The 17,036-nt window shown below is 30.0% G+C and overlaps 1 protein-coding gene across 5 annotated transcripts in view; it reads left to right on the forward strand.

Annotated features, from left to right (window-relative positions):
- Positions 1-17,036, forward strand: part of LOC145246009 (uncharacterized) — a 747,004-nt gene that overhangs the window by 165,184 nt on the left and 564,784 nt on the right. For 4 of the 5 annotated variants that reach the window (XM_080107815.1, XM_080107816.1, XM_080107818.1 and 1 more), the window contains one exon: positions 12,559-12,873. In XM_080107815.1, the coding sequence (XP_079963941.1) occupies positions 12,559-12,873 (315 nt within the window). Of the gene's footprint in view, positions 1-12,509; positions 12,874-17,036 lie in introns of all 5 variants that reach the window. The other variant, XM_080107817.1, reaches the window with a different exon arrangement.

Below are 17,036 nucleotides of genomic sequence, written 5' to 3' on the forward strand. Positions count from 1 at the left end.
GAGACATATTCAGATGTGATAAGCTCAAAAGTGGTAAAATTTAATCTGTGGTTTTCATGGTTTGTATGTGCGGCAGCATTGTTTGATTGTGGGAATAATCATATATAACTAGCCACGGTCATGGTTGCTTAACTTTAGTGATCTAACAAGAACAGGTGTATCAATGTGATTACTGAAATATGAGGCTGGCTAGTACTAGAAGAGTGACTGTTTTGGAATACTAGGCACTGCATATATTGCACCAAGATGTAATAATTTTCAGATTAGTATCTGGGGACACCTTTGAAAACCACTGGGATAGATGCACTGTCAGTCTTCCTAAAGACATGTAAATCATTTTAATAGCTAAATCCAATTAAAATAAAATAAGATTAGGCCACTATGAATTGCATCAATCAGTTGACATTGGATTTTTGTTGTGGCTGTGTCTATACCCCTCTGCCCTGAAAAGGCACTATGCAGAGCTGTTTTTATACATAAAGGGGTTTGTGCCATTGTGATTCATAATACCAAAAATTGTCTGTATTGAGCTATTTGCATTGTATAAAGATGACCTGGAGATTATGCATTGTTGCCACATCATCTTCATTTCATACAAAAATATCTATTAGAGCTGTGTAAAAAGAAAGTAAAATGAGTAAAAAATTAAGTTAACAGATAAAAAGTATCTCACACTCATTATTAGAATCCGTCCAATTGTTAACCTATTTTGACATGATTTTTATTTATACAAACTATTTCCTAACATTTGACCAAGGGGGGTAATTCTGGTTCAAGGAATATAATTTCACCAACCGAAATTTCCAAAACATAAAAATGTTATTGTCAACTTCTTTTACATCCAAGTAAAATCATATATATTTATTGTGCACTAAAAGAGTTGAGGATATACGTTGCATGCACAGTAATCATATGAAAATGATACAATCGGTGTGTAATATGAGTCTTAGATTTTATGGTCTTAGAGAAATATTTAGCCAAGACAATATAGGAAGATGTGTGCAGAAGGGAAGGCTGCTGGCTTGGATTAGTAGATGTAAAACAGTTAAAGTAGCAGGGTCAGTGGGAAGAAGTTATAAGGATGGATTTGAGAGAAAGGTAAATAAAGACTTGGTCAAAGACAGGTTAGTTTAGAATGCAGTTTCTATAAGTATTCTAACATAGGCCATCAAACAAGTCACCTAAAATCCTTTTAGAGGTTTTTACAATTTAATTGTCTTTTTATGACACCACCAAATCTATAAAAAGTCTTCCCCATATTTTTTTGATAGAAAAGAAAGGTTTATATATGTCAGAAGATGTCCTGTTGATTGATGATGGCCATAAAAGCAAAATTCCTTTGGCAATCATGATCATAAATGGCTTCTATAAGCAACACAATTCTTTTTTCTAACCAACTGTAGATATTGAGAATGTTTACATGTCAGGAATATTTTAATAAGATAATAAAAAGAAAAACATTCATTATGAGATGAATAAATATTTAGAATGAAGACAAAACAAACATGTCATAAAATCAAGATTATCCAATAGAAAACTGTAAATTGTCCCAATGTTGTGAATGGGTGGAACAAACTGAGTGGCAAAATCTTAATTTGAGTAAAGGAAAAAATTGTCTCGTGGGAAAATCTACTTTCAGACAAATTGCTTAGGGTGACTATGTGAGCAGCTGCTTTGAAAATATTTTGGTTGAGGGTTGATAACACATTAACACATGAGAAAAATGTCAAAAGCATGAACAAGGTCATATCGCTATGAGAATTTGGTAAATCTGCAAGCAAAATGTTATAAAAATGCAGAATGGAAATAAATATTCTGAAAAAAAAAAGATTGTGGAAGCATTTATCAAAGAAAAGACCTTTAGGAATTATAATCTTTTGATTTGTTTGAAATGCTTCAATAAGCTTTTAGTAGGTAGGGAATAAAAGTCTTTAATGTGCAGATTTTGTGTCGTTTTAACCATTTTTTTTTTAAGTTGTTAGATTAGAAATCATCAGTCAAATTAAAACAATTATTTTCGAATGAAATACTGAAAATAAATCTATGAACTTTGTTGGAATTCTCATATTTTACAATCAATCTATTTTTGATTTAAGCAAAGAATAAATGTACAGCTATATTTATCTCTATATATAAAGTAGTAGCATTTGTGTGTGCGTGTGTGTGTCTGTGTGTACAACTCTTTTACAGCCCACACCACTCGACCGATCATGACCAAACCTGGCATGATGATGGTCTCCCACCCAAGCACAGTGCACACCATCTTTCCAAGGTCACGGTCAAAGCCTATGTATATATACTCTCTTACAACCCACACCACTGGATCGATCATGACTAAACTTGGCATGATGATGGTTTCTAACCTAGGGATGGTGCACACCATTTTTCAAGGTCAAGGTCAAAGGTTAAGGTCATATTTGGTGCGTCTCTTACATCCACTTACTGCAAGGGCGCCTGCAAGCGTATAGCAAAGTCCCATGCAAAGCACAGGTATCTTTGTTAGTATAGCTATTCAATATATAATAATTATACACAGGTATCTTTGCTAGTATAGCTATTCAATATATAATAATTATACACAGGTATCTTTGCTAGTATAGCTATTCAATATATAATAATTATACACAGGTATCTTTGCTAGTATAGATATTCAATATATGATAATTATACACAAGTATCTTTGCTAGTATAGATATTCAATATATAATAATTATACACAGGTATCTTTGCTAGTATAGCTATTCAATATATAATAATTATACACAGGTATCTTTGCTAGTATAGCTATTCAATATATAATAATTATACACAGGTATCTTTGCTAGTATAGCTATTCAATATATAATAATTATACACAGGTATCTTTGCTAGTATAGATATTCAATATATAATAATTATACACAGGTATCTTTGCTAGTATAGCTATTCAATATATAATAATTATACACAAGTATCTTTGCTAGTATAGATATTCAATATATAATAATTATACACAGGTATCTTTGCTAGTATAGCTATTCAATATATAATAATTATACACAAGTATCTTTGCTAGTATAGATATTCAATATATAATAATTATACACAGGTATCTTTGCTAGTATAGATATTCAATATATAATAATTATACACAGGTATCTTTGCTAGTATAGATATTCAATATATAATAATTATACACAAGTATCTTTGCTAGTATAGATATTCAATATATAATAATTATACACAGGTATCTTTGCTAGTATAGCTATTCAATATATAATAATTATACACAAGTATCTTTGCTAGTATAGATATTCAATATATAATAATTATACACAGGTATCTTTGCTAGTATAGCTATTCAATATATAATAATTATACACAGGTATCTTTGCTAGTATAGATATTCAATATATAATAATTATACACAGGTATCTTTGCTAGTATAGCTATTCAATATATAATAATTATACACAGGTATCTTTGCTAGTATAGATATTCAATATATAATAATTATACACAGGTATCTTTGCTAGTATAGATATTCAATATATAATAATTATACACAGGTATCTTTGCTAGTATAGATATTCAATATATAATAATTATACACAGGTATCTTTGCTAGTATAGATATTCAATATATAATAATTATACACAGGTATCTTTGCTAGTATAGATATTCAATATATAATAATTATACACAGGTATCTTTGCTAGTATAGATATTCAATATATAATAATTATACACAGGTATCTTTGCTAGTATAGATATTCAATATATAATAATTATACACAGGTATCTTTGCTAGTATAGATATTCAATATATAATAATTATACACAGGTATCTTTGCTAGTATAGATATTCAATATATAATAATTATACACAAGTATCTTTGCTAGTATAGCTATTCAATATATAATAATTATACACAGGTATCTTTGCTAGTATAGCTATTCAATATATAATAATTATACACAAGTATCTTTGCTAGTATAGATATTCAATATATAATAATTATACACAAGTATCTTTGCTAGTATAGATATTCAATATATAATAATTATACACAGGTATCTTTGCTAGTATAGCTATTCAATATATAATAATTATACACAGGTATCTTTGCTAGTATAGCTATTCAATATATAATAATTATACACAGGTATCTTTGCTAGTATAGATATTCAATATATAATAATTATACACAGGTATCTTTGCTAGTATAGCTATTCAATATATAATAATTATACACAGGTATCTTTGCTAGTATAGATATTCAATATATAATAATTATACACAGGTATCTTTGCTAGTATAGATATTCAATATATAATAATTATACACAGGTATCTTTGCTAGTATAGATATTCAATATATAATAATTATACACAGGTATCTTTGCTAGTATAGATATTCAATATATAATAATTATACACAGGTATCTTTGCTAGTATAGATATTCAATATATAATAATTATACACAGGTATCTTTGCTAGTATAGCTATTCAATATATAATAATTATACACAAGTATCTTTGCTAGTATAGATATTCAATATATAATAATTATACACAAGTATCTTTGCTAGTATAGATATTCAATATATAATAATTTCTGTAAGCATAAAAGATTCTATTCTTTTTTTTCTTTTGGATAAAATTACATCCTTTGAGCCAACATTATTCCTCTTAGTAATTTTTTTTTCAGATTCTCTTCAGTGGTATTTTGTTATTAGGATATATTTAAATATATCCCAATAACAAAATGATGAATTGAAAAAGAAATTTAAATCCTATTAAGACGATACAGATATGTTAATCTGTCCTTTTTTGCTATCTTTTGTTTCAGTTCTTCATGTGTCTTATTTAGTCTTCTTTGTAAGTTATATTTTCTTCTTTACATCGTTTTCTGTTCTCTTTCAGCTTATTTACGACTTTAGATTCTTTTTGAAGTTTGCTGATCTAGGTTTCAAGTCCAGGTTTTGTTGGTCAATTCTTTTGTTGAGATTTGTTTCTACTTTAAGTTTCATACTAATTTGGGCCTTGCATAAGTTATTTATGTCTGTGATAATATCTGTTTAGATATATGGGAGAAATCTGTTCCTCATTTTTGTTTCTATTTAAAAATTTGCTGTTCTGTTTTGTCCTTCTCTATAAATTTTGTTTCTTCCTCAGTAAATTCTGTGATTTCGTAGTTATCGATCTCCTCAGGTTTATAGTTTAGATTTTCTTTATGTCTTCTACTTGTGGGTAAGGAGTGTTTCTTGATCTGTTACGTCAATTACATCATTAGGTTTACGTTAGTTCCAGCTCTGAGACCCACACTCTTTTGGGGATTTGTCTTGCTTCATTTTATATCCTTTGTTCTGTTGCTTAATAGTTAATAAACATGTTCCATAGATTTTTTATTCACTTTCGGTAGTTGCTTCTGTAGTAGCATGCCAGTCTCTTTCTTTTCTTATGGTTTTTGGTTTGTTTTGTTCATTCATGCTTTCTTGTGTTTTTGTTGTGTACCTGAAATTTAGCTTATCTGTTTTTGGTCCATCGTTTTGTTTCTGAAATTAGAGGAGCCAACATTTTCAGGATATCTACCTTTGTTAGCAAATGAGAGAACACCTGTTGATCTTGACACTCAGATCTTTCTTCTGAGTCACATAGTGTATATTATTGTTGCTTGACATTTTTATAGCTTGGTGTTTGTGGTTTGTCACAAAGAAAGTGTTTAACTCTCATTTGTGTGATAGATAAGGTACACTACGGTATGTACATGAAAAAAGAACAATTACAACCGCCATGATAGTTACACAGAACAAATTAAGTATCTACTTAGTATAAATTTTTATGCCGTAATCAATAAAAATTGAAGAAAGGTTCCCAGTTCATGACAAGTTCGAGATAGTTCATGGACGGGGGAGGGCTGATACTACTGGTAAACTGTCTGAACTCTTTAACATTTAGAGTTAATTATATGCTTGTATCGTCTTTCCCCTCCTTTAATTTTTTAAAAAGTCCCTATTATGAATATTATTGCTGATAATAATCATAATAATAATAAATAAAATAAAAACCAAAACAAAATGAAATTAGAAATACTAATAAGTGTAAAAAGTAATGACTTGAGATTAAGAAGGAAAACACCAAAAGGCGTTGAACTGCTCACTTGAGAGGTGAACGTAATACTTATACACATCTGGACTTTCTAGAAGTTGACATCAATAGAGATGAAAGAGATGATGCAAAGAGAATATTTCAGAAGCACAAGGAAAATCAAATTATGTAATAGAAACTTGATAAAAGAAAGAAACTAGAAATGTCTATACACAATGCACTTAATTCAAATGGCAACACTGACCAATCTGATGTAAAAAAGAAGGGGGAAGAGGATTTGTAACTATAAAAAAATTGCAGTGACGGAACTATCCAACCTGATCCTGAGCTTTTGGAACCCCTTTTGCAAATGCCTCCTCCTTCGGATTCAAATTCATTAAAAAGGTGCCTTGGTATGTTTTCTTACGATGCGAATTCTAAATGCAGGAATACTGATTAGCATCACGAAATGAAGAGCAAATGGCAAACAAAATGGTGGGAAAAGCAAACTGGGGAAAAATCAGTTATATGTTTCTTGTCTGTATAAATGATCTTCCTGGGAATTTTATTCAGAAGATTAAGATCTGAGCTGGTATTTTTACCCGTCACTGTGATGAGTTAAAATATGCAATTTACATTGGAGTAAGAAAGGTCATGTAATTCTGTTCTGACTCGGCTTATGTATTTCAATCGTAGGCGTGCCTCTTTTCTTCCTTAAATAATCATAGACCAACTCTAAACCTTCTTGGTATTTCTTTCTCATCAAATATTTCTTAAAGTTCACAAATTAGACCCATCATCGTTTCTGCTTCTCATAAAGTAGTTTCTCTATATTGCTCCAAGTACAAATCTACTATCAGAGTGTGTATAGAGTAAATTTCAAAGAAGGATGAAAAGTCTGAGGAGGAAAAGCACCATTTGAAGGTTTTTGATAAGGTTTAGAAGTTTCATCCTTTTTCTCACAGACGTTATGCTGATAGTCTGTTTTTATAATTTGTAAATGCTATTATGACATATTATGACATATGCTCTTCAGAATTGATCTATTCCCTGCTTCCTTTGTTCCAGCTCGTTTGACATGTTGGTCACCATCAATTCGCTGTTCTGATACTTTATTGTAACACAGCTTATTCCAGTAGCTTCTTCCCAAGAACTATAGGCTTGTAGAACTCTCTTTCTGTTGACTGCTATCCTCCTTTTCAAAACTAAGGCCAATATGCATCTCCTGTCATTCATTCTGATTAGCTCCTTACATCAAGTGATTTCATGCCTTATCTGCAATGATTTCATAAAAAAAAAATAGTACACTCAGAATAGTGCAAACAAATGCATTTTGAATGTGTAGACAAAGGGTACAGACACAAACTGGAAACCTTATTAAAAAATAAAAGGCACAAAATCCTATGGAATATGGAAATCTATCCCCCCCCCTCGCCAAACTTTCATGAAAAACACTCGTCTAGCCAGAACCACTACTAATAGTTTCCCACACTCTTTATCTGTTCCTAAACCTAAATGTAGATTCCATGAGCTGAGAACTGCACGCCTGTGGAACCCTTTTCCGTTGGCTTGCTTCCCAGGTGACTACAATCTGATTCTCTTCAAGTCCAATGTAAACAAGTTCTTGATGACCCGTCCCCTTATGTAATCCAACTTACAAAAATCCCACTACCTATACTTATACTATACTTTACCTAAGCGCTATAATCACATTGACTATTGTACACCCATTAAACCTTATCCTCGAGTGCCCTCCAGGCCTTGATAAGTGGTAATTTTTGCGTAAAAAAAAATACAAACTCATCCAAGCAAGAAGACTAGTCATGATCACCGTTAACAAAAAGAAAAAAGATTTGTCAAATGGTAAATCACAGAAGACAGAAAAACAAAGCAAATACACAGTGAGAGGAAGAAAATAAAGAACATGAAAAAAAACTACAGTAATTATGGAAACACAATAGTCTAAAAAAAAAAAAAAAAGACTAAATTAAATTTGATTCAAAGGGAGACTTGATACTACACAAAACACAACACTGATGAACATCTGAAATATATTATGGAAAACCCTGGAGTGCCAACCCAAATAACTAAATAACACCAATAATTATGAATAAATAAAAACATAGAAAGGATATTACACAAAGCTAAATGAAAACTTTGATTATTTGACTAACATCAGTTGGTTATACACAAAACAGTCATGAAGGTTCAATAAAGATGAAAAGACTGAGGAAGGATAGCATCATCTGCACCTACACTGGAAGGGCATAGAGATGACTGGACTATTCAAATTGCAGAAAAAGTTGCTATGAGTGAAAAATCTATTATAGAGGTTGTGTGAATAGCAAGTGATTTGCCATGATTATCAAAATGAATGAAGAATATTGGAAATCTGGAAATACTTATTGTTAATCAGGTTGCAGGAAACACCACATGTTGTTGCCACTGAGCTACAACCGGTAATGACCTGTATGAAAGTAAATAGATGGATGGACGGTTGCTGTGTGAAGCCTAATATGGCGTTCATTAATATTATACTATCTTTTACTGCTCCATTCAGTTTACTATTTATTGCAGAGCTCAATTCAGGAAGGAGTAATCATGATAACATCCTCTCAAACATTTTATTTGCGGGGAGCGGAGGGGGTACATGTTCTGTTATTATGGGATCATTCTATCAGACATTATCTCCTCTTTTGGAAGGCAGTGTAGTATATGTTTGGTTGTCATGATGCCATCCTTCCAAGCATTATCTTCTCCTTATAAAGGGGAGAGCAATATATGTTCGTTCATCATGATATCATCCTCTCAAACTAGCAAAATTATGCAATTGGAGAGAAAAGCATTAATTCAAAAATGCAATTGGAGAGAAAGCATTAATTCAAAAAGATGAGACAGACACAGTTCCAAACAACTACAGACCTATATAGCAATTATGTAGAAAATTTTAAACAAAGAGATCTATCATTCTCTTCATAATCACGAACTACTCCTGAAGAACAGAATGTTGGTTAAGAGGCATAAATGTCCTGCACATACAGAATCGATCAAAGATCCTGAAGAAAGTAAAACGTTAAAAAGAAACATAGAAAAATAGCTATGGTTTGCATAGACACAATCTTTCAAACATGCATAATTACAAAATATCTCATGCAAATAGCAGGACATTATTTTTTTCCAAATAAATCTTCAGATTTACTCGTTTTATTCAAATAATACGTTCCTTGCGATGATTAAAAATCAACTTTTACTCTCGAAATTAAATTCAGTCTATTAAGACTTTTAAGGCCTCACACATGTTCGTGTGTTAGGGTTTCATTTTCAAAATAATTCGTGATTATGGCAGTAAAATCTTTACTGTTTTTTTTTTTTTTTTTTTTTTTCAGTTAAAACTTGCAACATTGCGACTGTTACTGTTGTGCTTTTGACATTTTTCCTCACCCAACCCCCGAGCAATGACAGGGGGTATACTAATTTTAAATAAAAGTTAAATCAAAAAATTTCTTATTCAAAACACTATAAAATAACCTTGACCGTTTTAAAAATCTTCTTTACTCTCAAACATCATGACCTTTCATGGTTGCTTATTTATTTTATCAAATATCTTTTTTATAAATTGTTTTTATTTTTCATATTTTAATGGAATCCGGATATAAATTTCATCAAATTTATATCTTAAGTTTGTTATTCATAGAAATTTTCATAAAATGTAAACTAAATTCCAATGGAAAGAGCTGAATCAACATTCTGTTCTTTTCAGCTGTTTTAGTCATTTGTTGAAAGAAACATCTGGAAAGAATAGAAATGGTAGGAGGCAGAGATATTTTTTTCTTCTTCTGTCAACACAATATCTATGTGTCTTTTAAAAACCTGCTGATCTCACCAAAATATGAAAAATTAATTGATGGCACAAAATCAACAATCCTCTTTTATGAAAGAAATGTTCAGAAGTACCGCACATGGTTTTCATAAAAAAGTCATATTCTGCAATTAGTCATTTCTATTCAAATTTCTGTTAGTGTCTAGATTTCTTTGATTTAATTTTAATCATTTTGCCAGTATATTAACTCTAAGAATCATGAAAAAGATTTTAATAAAATATTTTATACCAATGCATCATCATCATCGCCGTTAACACTACCACCACTTACATGAAAAGGGGGAACTGTTTGTCTGTAGACAGTGCATGCAATGGTTATCATTTTTCTAGGCAGAAAAATAAATGAATTTTACAAATTTACATTCTTGTTAAACTTGTGTTGAGAAAATTTTTTAATTGTTGAATAACAGAGAAGGAAAGACAAGAGATTTTATCAAAGAACTTTATTTTTTTTATTTTTATTATTATTATTATTATTATTATTATTATTATTATTATTATTATTGGTAGTAGTAGTAGATCTGATTCTAAAGTGAAGAGGTATGTACGATATAGTGAGTGATAGGATGCAGTTGTAGTCTGTATGTTATGCAGACAGGATTAATCTGAGGTAACAGTTTATAGTGATTATCATTGCTTAATTCCATATCTGTTTTTGTATTTTTAAAAATTATTTTTGTTTTATTCATTGCATATAATATGTAAATGCATGAAGTTATTTTTACAATATTTTGCTTCTTTATCTTGTGCTACATGTGTTTCATTATTGCAGCATTTTTCCATTTGTTGATTATTTTTCAAGTTCTCATTAGTTGAGAATCTGTCAGCAGGGTTTTAAACAGTTTAATAACGAAAGAAGTTGTAAACATTCCGCGTCTCAACTCATTACAATTGAATGTCGTAGTAGAACAATTAAAAAAACATGAAAAGTAAGTTCAAGAAAGCTCAAACCTTTTTTCAATTTTGTTGACAAATCTTTTTAATGACTCATCGATTCAAACATTTTTAGTTGATAAATGTTAAGATATTTCTGTCCATAATTATGACACATTGTGTAAAGACCAAAAGTATCTCCTTTGCTATAGAGTTGTTGGAATATCTTGATGAATAGTTTAGCTGGTAGGTGATTTTTTATATGAACATGCGCTGATTTCGCTGTTTATACAAGCTCAATATCTTCTTTGTTAATTTTCTATTCTAAAATGTCCAGTGCAAATGTTTTATAATTTTCCCTTTTACAAAGTTTTAGGAAAGAAATTTCAGTTGCAAAAAAAACAACTAATTTAAAAATAAGTGCCTTCTTTTCTAAAAATCTTCTTAAAAAAAAACGTGTAAAAACAATAAGGAAACATTTTATTCACTTGAAAATTTTAAAGACAACTTAAAACCCTATATTAGACTTACCATATTGACGAGTGGCTCTTTTTCTTTAAATGAGACTATTTATATGCCTAGAGACACACAGTATCGTGAGCATTAAGTTGAAAAAAACAATATTAAAAGTCAATTGTCCATCACAGAAAATAGTAATCTAACTTGCAGTGCATGGAAAAAAACTATTAAAAACACGAGAAAGAATTGCATATTAATAAAACGAAATTATTAATTTGCATTCAAATTTTATCAAAGGACCATTTTGGAAATTGAAGAGAATTTTACTATATTTGTCCATTTTCATACACAAAATTGGCTGAATTGCAATATTATTATATTATTATATAATAATAATAATATACTTATATTATTATATTATAAATTATATATAAATTATTATTGGACAGAAATTTGCACAAGTTATTGCCATTCATAAAATCTATTTATATCTTTTTTTAGTACTGTGGCTAAAGCATGTGTGGGTGCTTCTATTTTTTATGTGTGCATTAAATGTATAAAGAATTTCTTAGACATAATGATATGATCAAACATGTTTGAAGAGTACATAGAGGTTTTATACAAATACGTTGTTATATTTTAATATAACTGTATTTGTATAAAATTGATTAGCATTTTGTGTAAAAAGAATCTTTCTGATCTTTTAAGGTCAATTTACTTCTGGAGATTGCGATCCAGTTCGACATGGTAAATTAAAAATAAAACTCGCCACCCACGTCCTGAACATGTAAACATTGCCACCAAGCAAAAAAGCTTGTTTTTCGTCTCTCTTTCAAATTAATTTCATTATCAAATTATATTTCACCATATGCTATTTCAGTTCGTTTATATACAAGTCATTTTATTCTTTTGTTAAATCCAAAGTTCCCTCCTTAAATACACTCACACACGCAAATGAGTATCACATACCCCTCAATAATTTTTTGCAATTTTTATATCGTGCCTATTTCTAAATGTTTATGTAATATTGCTGTGCATTTTCTAGCATCTTTAGTGTCTTTATATAATTCATGTATTTTCTTCAAACAGAGTGAAACTGTTTTGTATTTTTATGGATGAACTTTAGGAAAATGCAAGCCAGATTATTTAGGGGTGGGGGCCAAATTTAGTGTTAGTGAAGCTAACATAATTTCTTGAAGAAAACCAATCTCAATATTTGCATACAGATTAATGTTTGTAAAAAATCAAAATGTGTGTTTTTTACCTATTTTACAGATGGACCTGTAAGCTTGAGTGATACATTAAGTGTGGCCGATGAAATGGAAAACTCAGTAGTTCCCAACGATCAGAGTAGCACAAAAACAAAGAGCCCCAAAAGCCGTTGCAGCAATGGGAAACTATCTGCCAAGGGGTACACATTGGATCAGATTCTAGACATAAACCAAGAACTTGTGCAAGAGTTGGAAAAACTTGAAGAATATCATCATGGAGAGGCTATGAAAATACAAAAGAAGATTGGTGATTCTTACTGGGATTATTACAGTTGGAGGAAAGAAATTGGGGATTTGCTTAGCAGTGTTTCATATGCAAGTATGTATTTTGTTCTTTTAACCATTTCCCCATTTTATTAAAAATATTTGAACAGTCATAAAGTTACTTTGTTCATTCAATGGAAGGTTTGTTCAACAGGTATAATTTTCACATATCCTTTAAATGTTTTCCTTGTAATGTATTAAAAATTAAAAGGCAACAAAAGGTTTATTTTATTTTAAAACAAAGCCAAATTGTATCAGTTCGTCATCTATCTATCTATAAAAGTGAACGTGTTTGTGTATCTGTGTGTGTACATTTCCCTACGCAATAACTCTGTCGATTTTCAGTCTACAGACTCGAAATGTGAAACACAGTGTACTGAGATTTCGGTCAGAAATTTAGCTGTTAAGGGATCAAAGTTCAACGATTTGGCCCTTGAGAACTCTGCCAAACTCCTCCGACAATTTTGTGTTTAAACACTTGAAATTTTAGATATAGGTTCCTTGAACATGGATCTAACTTAATAACTTGATTTTAGCCCAAAACAAAAAGGTTAAGGGGTCATAATAGGGGTCAAAGTTTAAAAAAATTGACCTCTGCGGTCTCTACCAAATTACTCAGACAGTTTCTGGTCTAAACATTTGAATTTTACATAAAGGGTATTCAGAGATAGGACAAGCTTTCTCATCGGTTTGGGTCGAAAAATTTCAGTTACCAATATATAAATGTATGTATGTATGTTTGCATGTGTGCCTAAAACTTTCGACACAGGCGACGAATATTATCAAGTATCGTTTTACAGTTCTACCTTATATACGACAAATATTGAAAAATTGGCTAAAAATATTAATATCTTCACCTTCAACTAGGCACGTTTCTATAGGAAGGGGGGCGCTTTTTTCGCTGATATTTTTAAAGTTATCCTCTCCTTTCGATTGTCTAGCCTTAATTTAAACCTGAGTCACTTCAGGTTTGCCGGTGGTTATAACCGCAAAGACGTCAGGGTTTTTTTTTCTGTTCTTTTCCTCCTTCGCGGTACGGGTTCGAGCCTGCCTTTCTACTACCACTTTCTTTTTTTTTTTTTTTTTTGCTCAACATACATATCCAAACACACGGCAACGCCGGGCTGAAATGCTAGTAAGTGTACAATATGCTATTGACAGTTTTCATAAACAGTTGAAAATACTTGACAATCAATAGATAAAATGAAACAACGATGTAAGAAGATAGGTTCTCTCTACGGTGCTAGAAAACTACTAACACTTGAAAGTATCCTGTACCTCTATAAGGCCACCATTCGCCCATGTTTGGAGTATTGCTGTCACATTTGGGCTAGACAAGGTAAAAAAGAGAGTCGCCACTCTGATAGGCCCTGAACTGGCATATAAGCTTCAGTCCCTGTCCCATCGACGAAACGTTGCATCCCTCTGTCTGTTCTACAAGTATTTTAATGGTGAATGGTCTGACGAACTGCAGACACTTGTGCCCCCAGGATGTAAATATGTGTGTATGGGGATATATATATATGTGTGTGTGTGTATAGACATATATATATATATATATGTGTGTGTGTGTGTATAGATATATATATGTGTGTGTGTATAGACATATATATATATATGTGTGTGTATAGATATATATATGTGTGTGTGTATAGATATATATATATATGTGTGAGTATAAATATATATATATATATGTGTATCGATATATATATATATATATAGATATATATATATGTGTGTGTATATATATAGATACAAATATGTGTGTGTATATATATATAGATATATATGTGTGTGTATAGATATATAGAAATATATATATATATATATATATGTTTATATATATATGCATACGTGTATCTATATATGTGTGTGTATAGATATATATGTGTGTGTGTGTGTGTGTGTGTATAGATATATAGAAATATATATATATATATATATATATGTTTATATATATATGCATACGTGTATCTATATATGTGTGTGTATAGATATATATGTGTGTGTGTGTGTGTGTGTGTATAGATATATAGATATGTATATGTGTGTGTATAGATATATATATGTGTGTATGGATATATATATGTATGTGTGTATAGATATATATGTGTGTATGTATATATATATATGTGTGTATGTATATATATATATGTGTGTGTATATATATATGTGTGTATGTATATATATATGTGTGTGTGTGTATATATGTATATATATATGTGTATATAGATATATATATATAAATATGTGTGTATAGATATATATAAATATGTGTATATATATATGTGTGTGTGTATAGATATATATAAATATGTGTGTATATATATATGTGTGTGTATAGATATATATATGTGTGTGTATAGATATATATATGTGTGTATAGATATATCTATACACACACATATATGTATATATATATACATCTATACACACGCACATATATATATATATACACACACACATATATCTATACATACATATATATACATATATATATATACATACATATATACATACATATACACACACACACATATATATATATACACACACACATATATATATATATCTATACACAGACACACATATATATATATATATCTATACACACACACATATATATATATATCTATACACACACACATATATATACACACACATATATATCTATATCTATACACACACACATATATATATATATATATCAATACACACACACACATATATATATACACACATATATAGATTTCTATACACACACATATATATATATATCTATACACACACACATATATATATATATACACACATATATATATCTATACACATATATATATATATATATATATACACACATATATATATCTATACATACACACACACATATATATATATATCTATACACACACTTCATTTACTCACATAAACCTAATATACGAAAGTATAGATTTATGCGTAAACTTTAAGTATTTACTGCAAAAGTGCTCAATACATAGGTAGAGCTAGTTAGTAATTTATAAAATATATATGACGATTAAGCTACACTGAATATTCCGCGTTTCATCCACTTTAGGATTCGTCAGGCTTATGCGCGAATTCTGTGGTTGCTTCTTGTTTTTATATATGTTGAGGATTTCTAGTTAGCCAATCAGCTTTCTAGTATCCACCGCGCCCCTTTCTATCAGTCAATGGGCATGCATTTTATCGAACAAAGGATCTGTTTTAGAACTAGGTTAGTGGTTTAAGGTAGACGTTTTCCTTCCTTTTTTTATATATATATATATATATAAATATACCTATGTGTACACACACACATGCACATATATATACATATATATATATACATATATGTGTGATCGTTTATGTATATTCATGTTTATTTACTTTATTTATTTGTTTGTTTTCTATTGTTATTTTTAGTTTTAAAGCTATTTTGTATCGCTATCCTAGAGTAAGTTTTATTTTTTGAACACAGTTGTTTGCTATTTCTCGTCTACAGTTTAATAGATTTTGAGGTTCTTTAAAGTACAGGATAGCAAATTTTTCATGGAGGCATAATTTACATGGGTCGTCTAAATGTCTGCACGTGGTAGCTTGTCTCATTATTTTCCATTTGACTAGCGCCGAATGTCCGCTTTCTTAAAGTTCCCAGTATTTATTCGCTAGTGTTGTTTTTATGCGGTGTTTTTTATTTTTGAAGCTACTTTTGTGGTCATAGTATCGGGTTTTAAAATCTAAGGAAGTCATGCCTATGTAATACTTCTTGTTATTCGGGTTTTCTTTCGCAAATATTGTTGCTTGATAAACTACGCTTTTTGTTAGACATTTATTTTGGACTGGGCAAAGTGTGCGGTGTCTACAATTGCATTTATCTTGTTCGCTATTAGTATTTTTATTTATGGTATGGTTGTTCTTGTCCGGGGTTGGGTTGTTGTTGTTATTATTATTATCATTGTTATCATTATTATTTCTGCTAGTGTTGGTTTTATTTCTGTCATGGTGTCTACTTTTTTTATTGTTTATTTTGTTGTTGTTTACATTTTTTTCATTTAGTATTTTGTTATGTGCTTTAATTATCATCTCTAAATTTTCGCAACAACTGTAAGATAACTTCAAGGTAATATTATTGAAGATTTTGTGTAAGGGGTTGGTTGCGGGAAAGTGTTTTTCAATAAGATTTAGAAATTTCTTGCCAAGTTTTGTTTTTAACAT

This window comes from Euprymna scolopes, chromosome 23, assembly GCF_053919585.1.
Source record: "Euprymna scolopes isolate OS-2025 chromosome 23, ASM5391958v1, whole genome shotgun sequence".
NCBI classification, from domain to species: Eukaryota; Metazoa; Mollusca; class Cephalopoda; order Sepiida; family Sepiolidae; genus Euprymna; species Euprymna scolopes.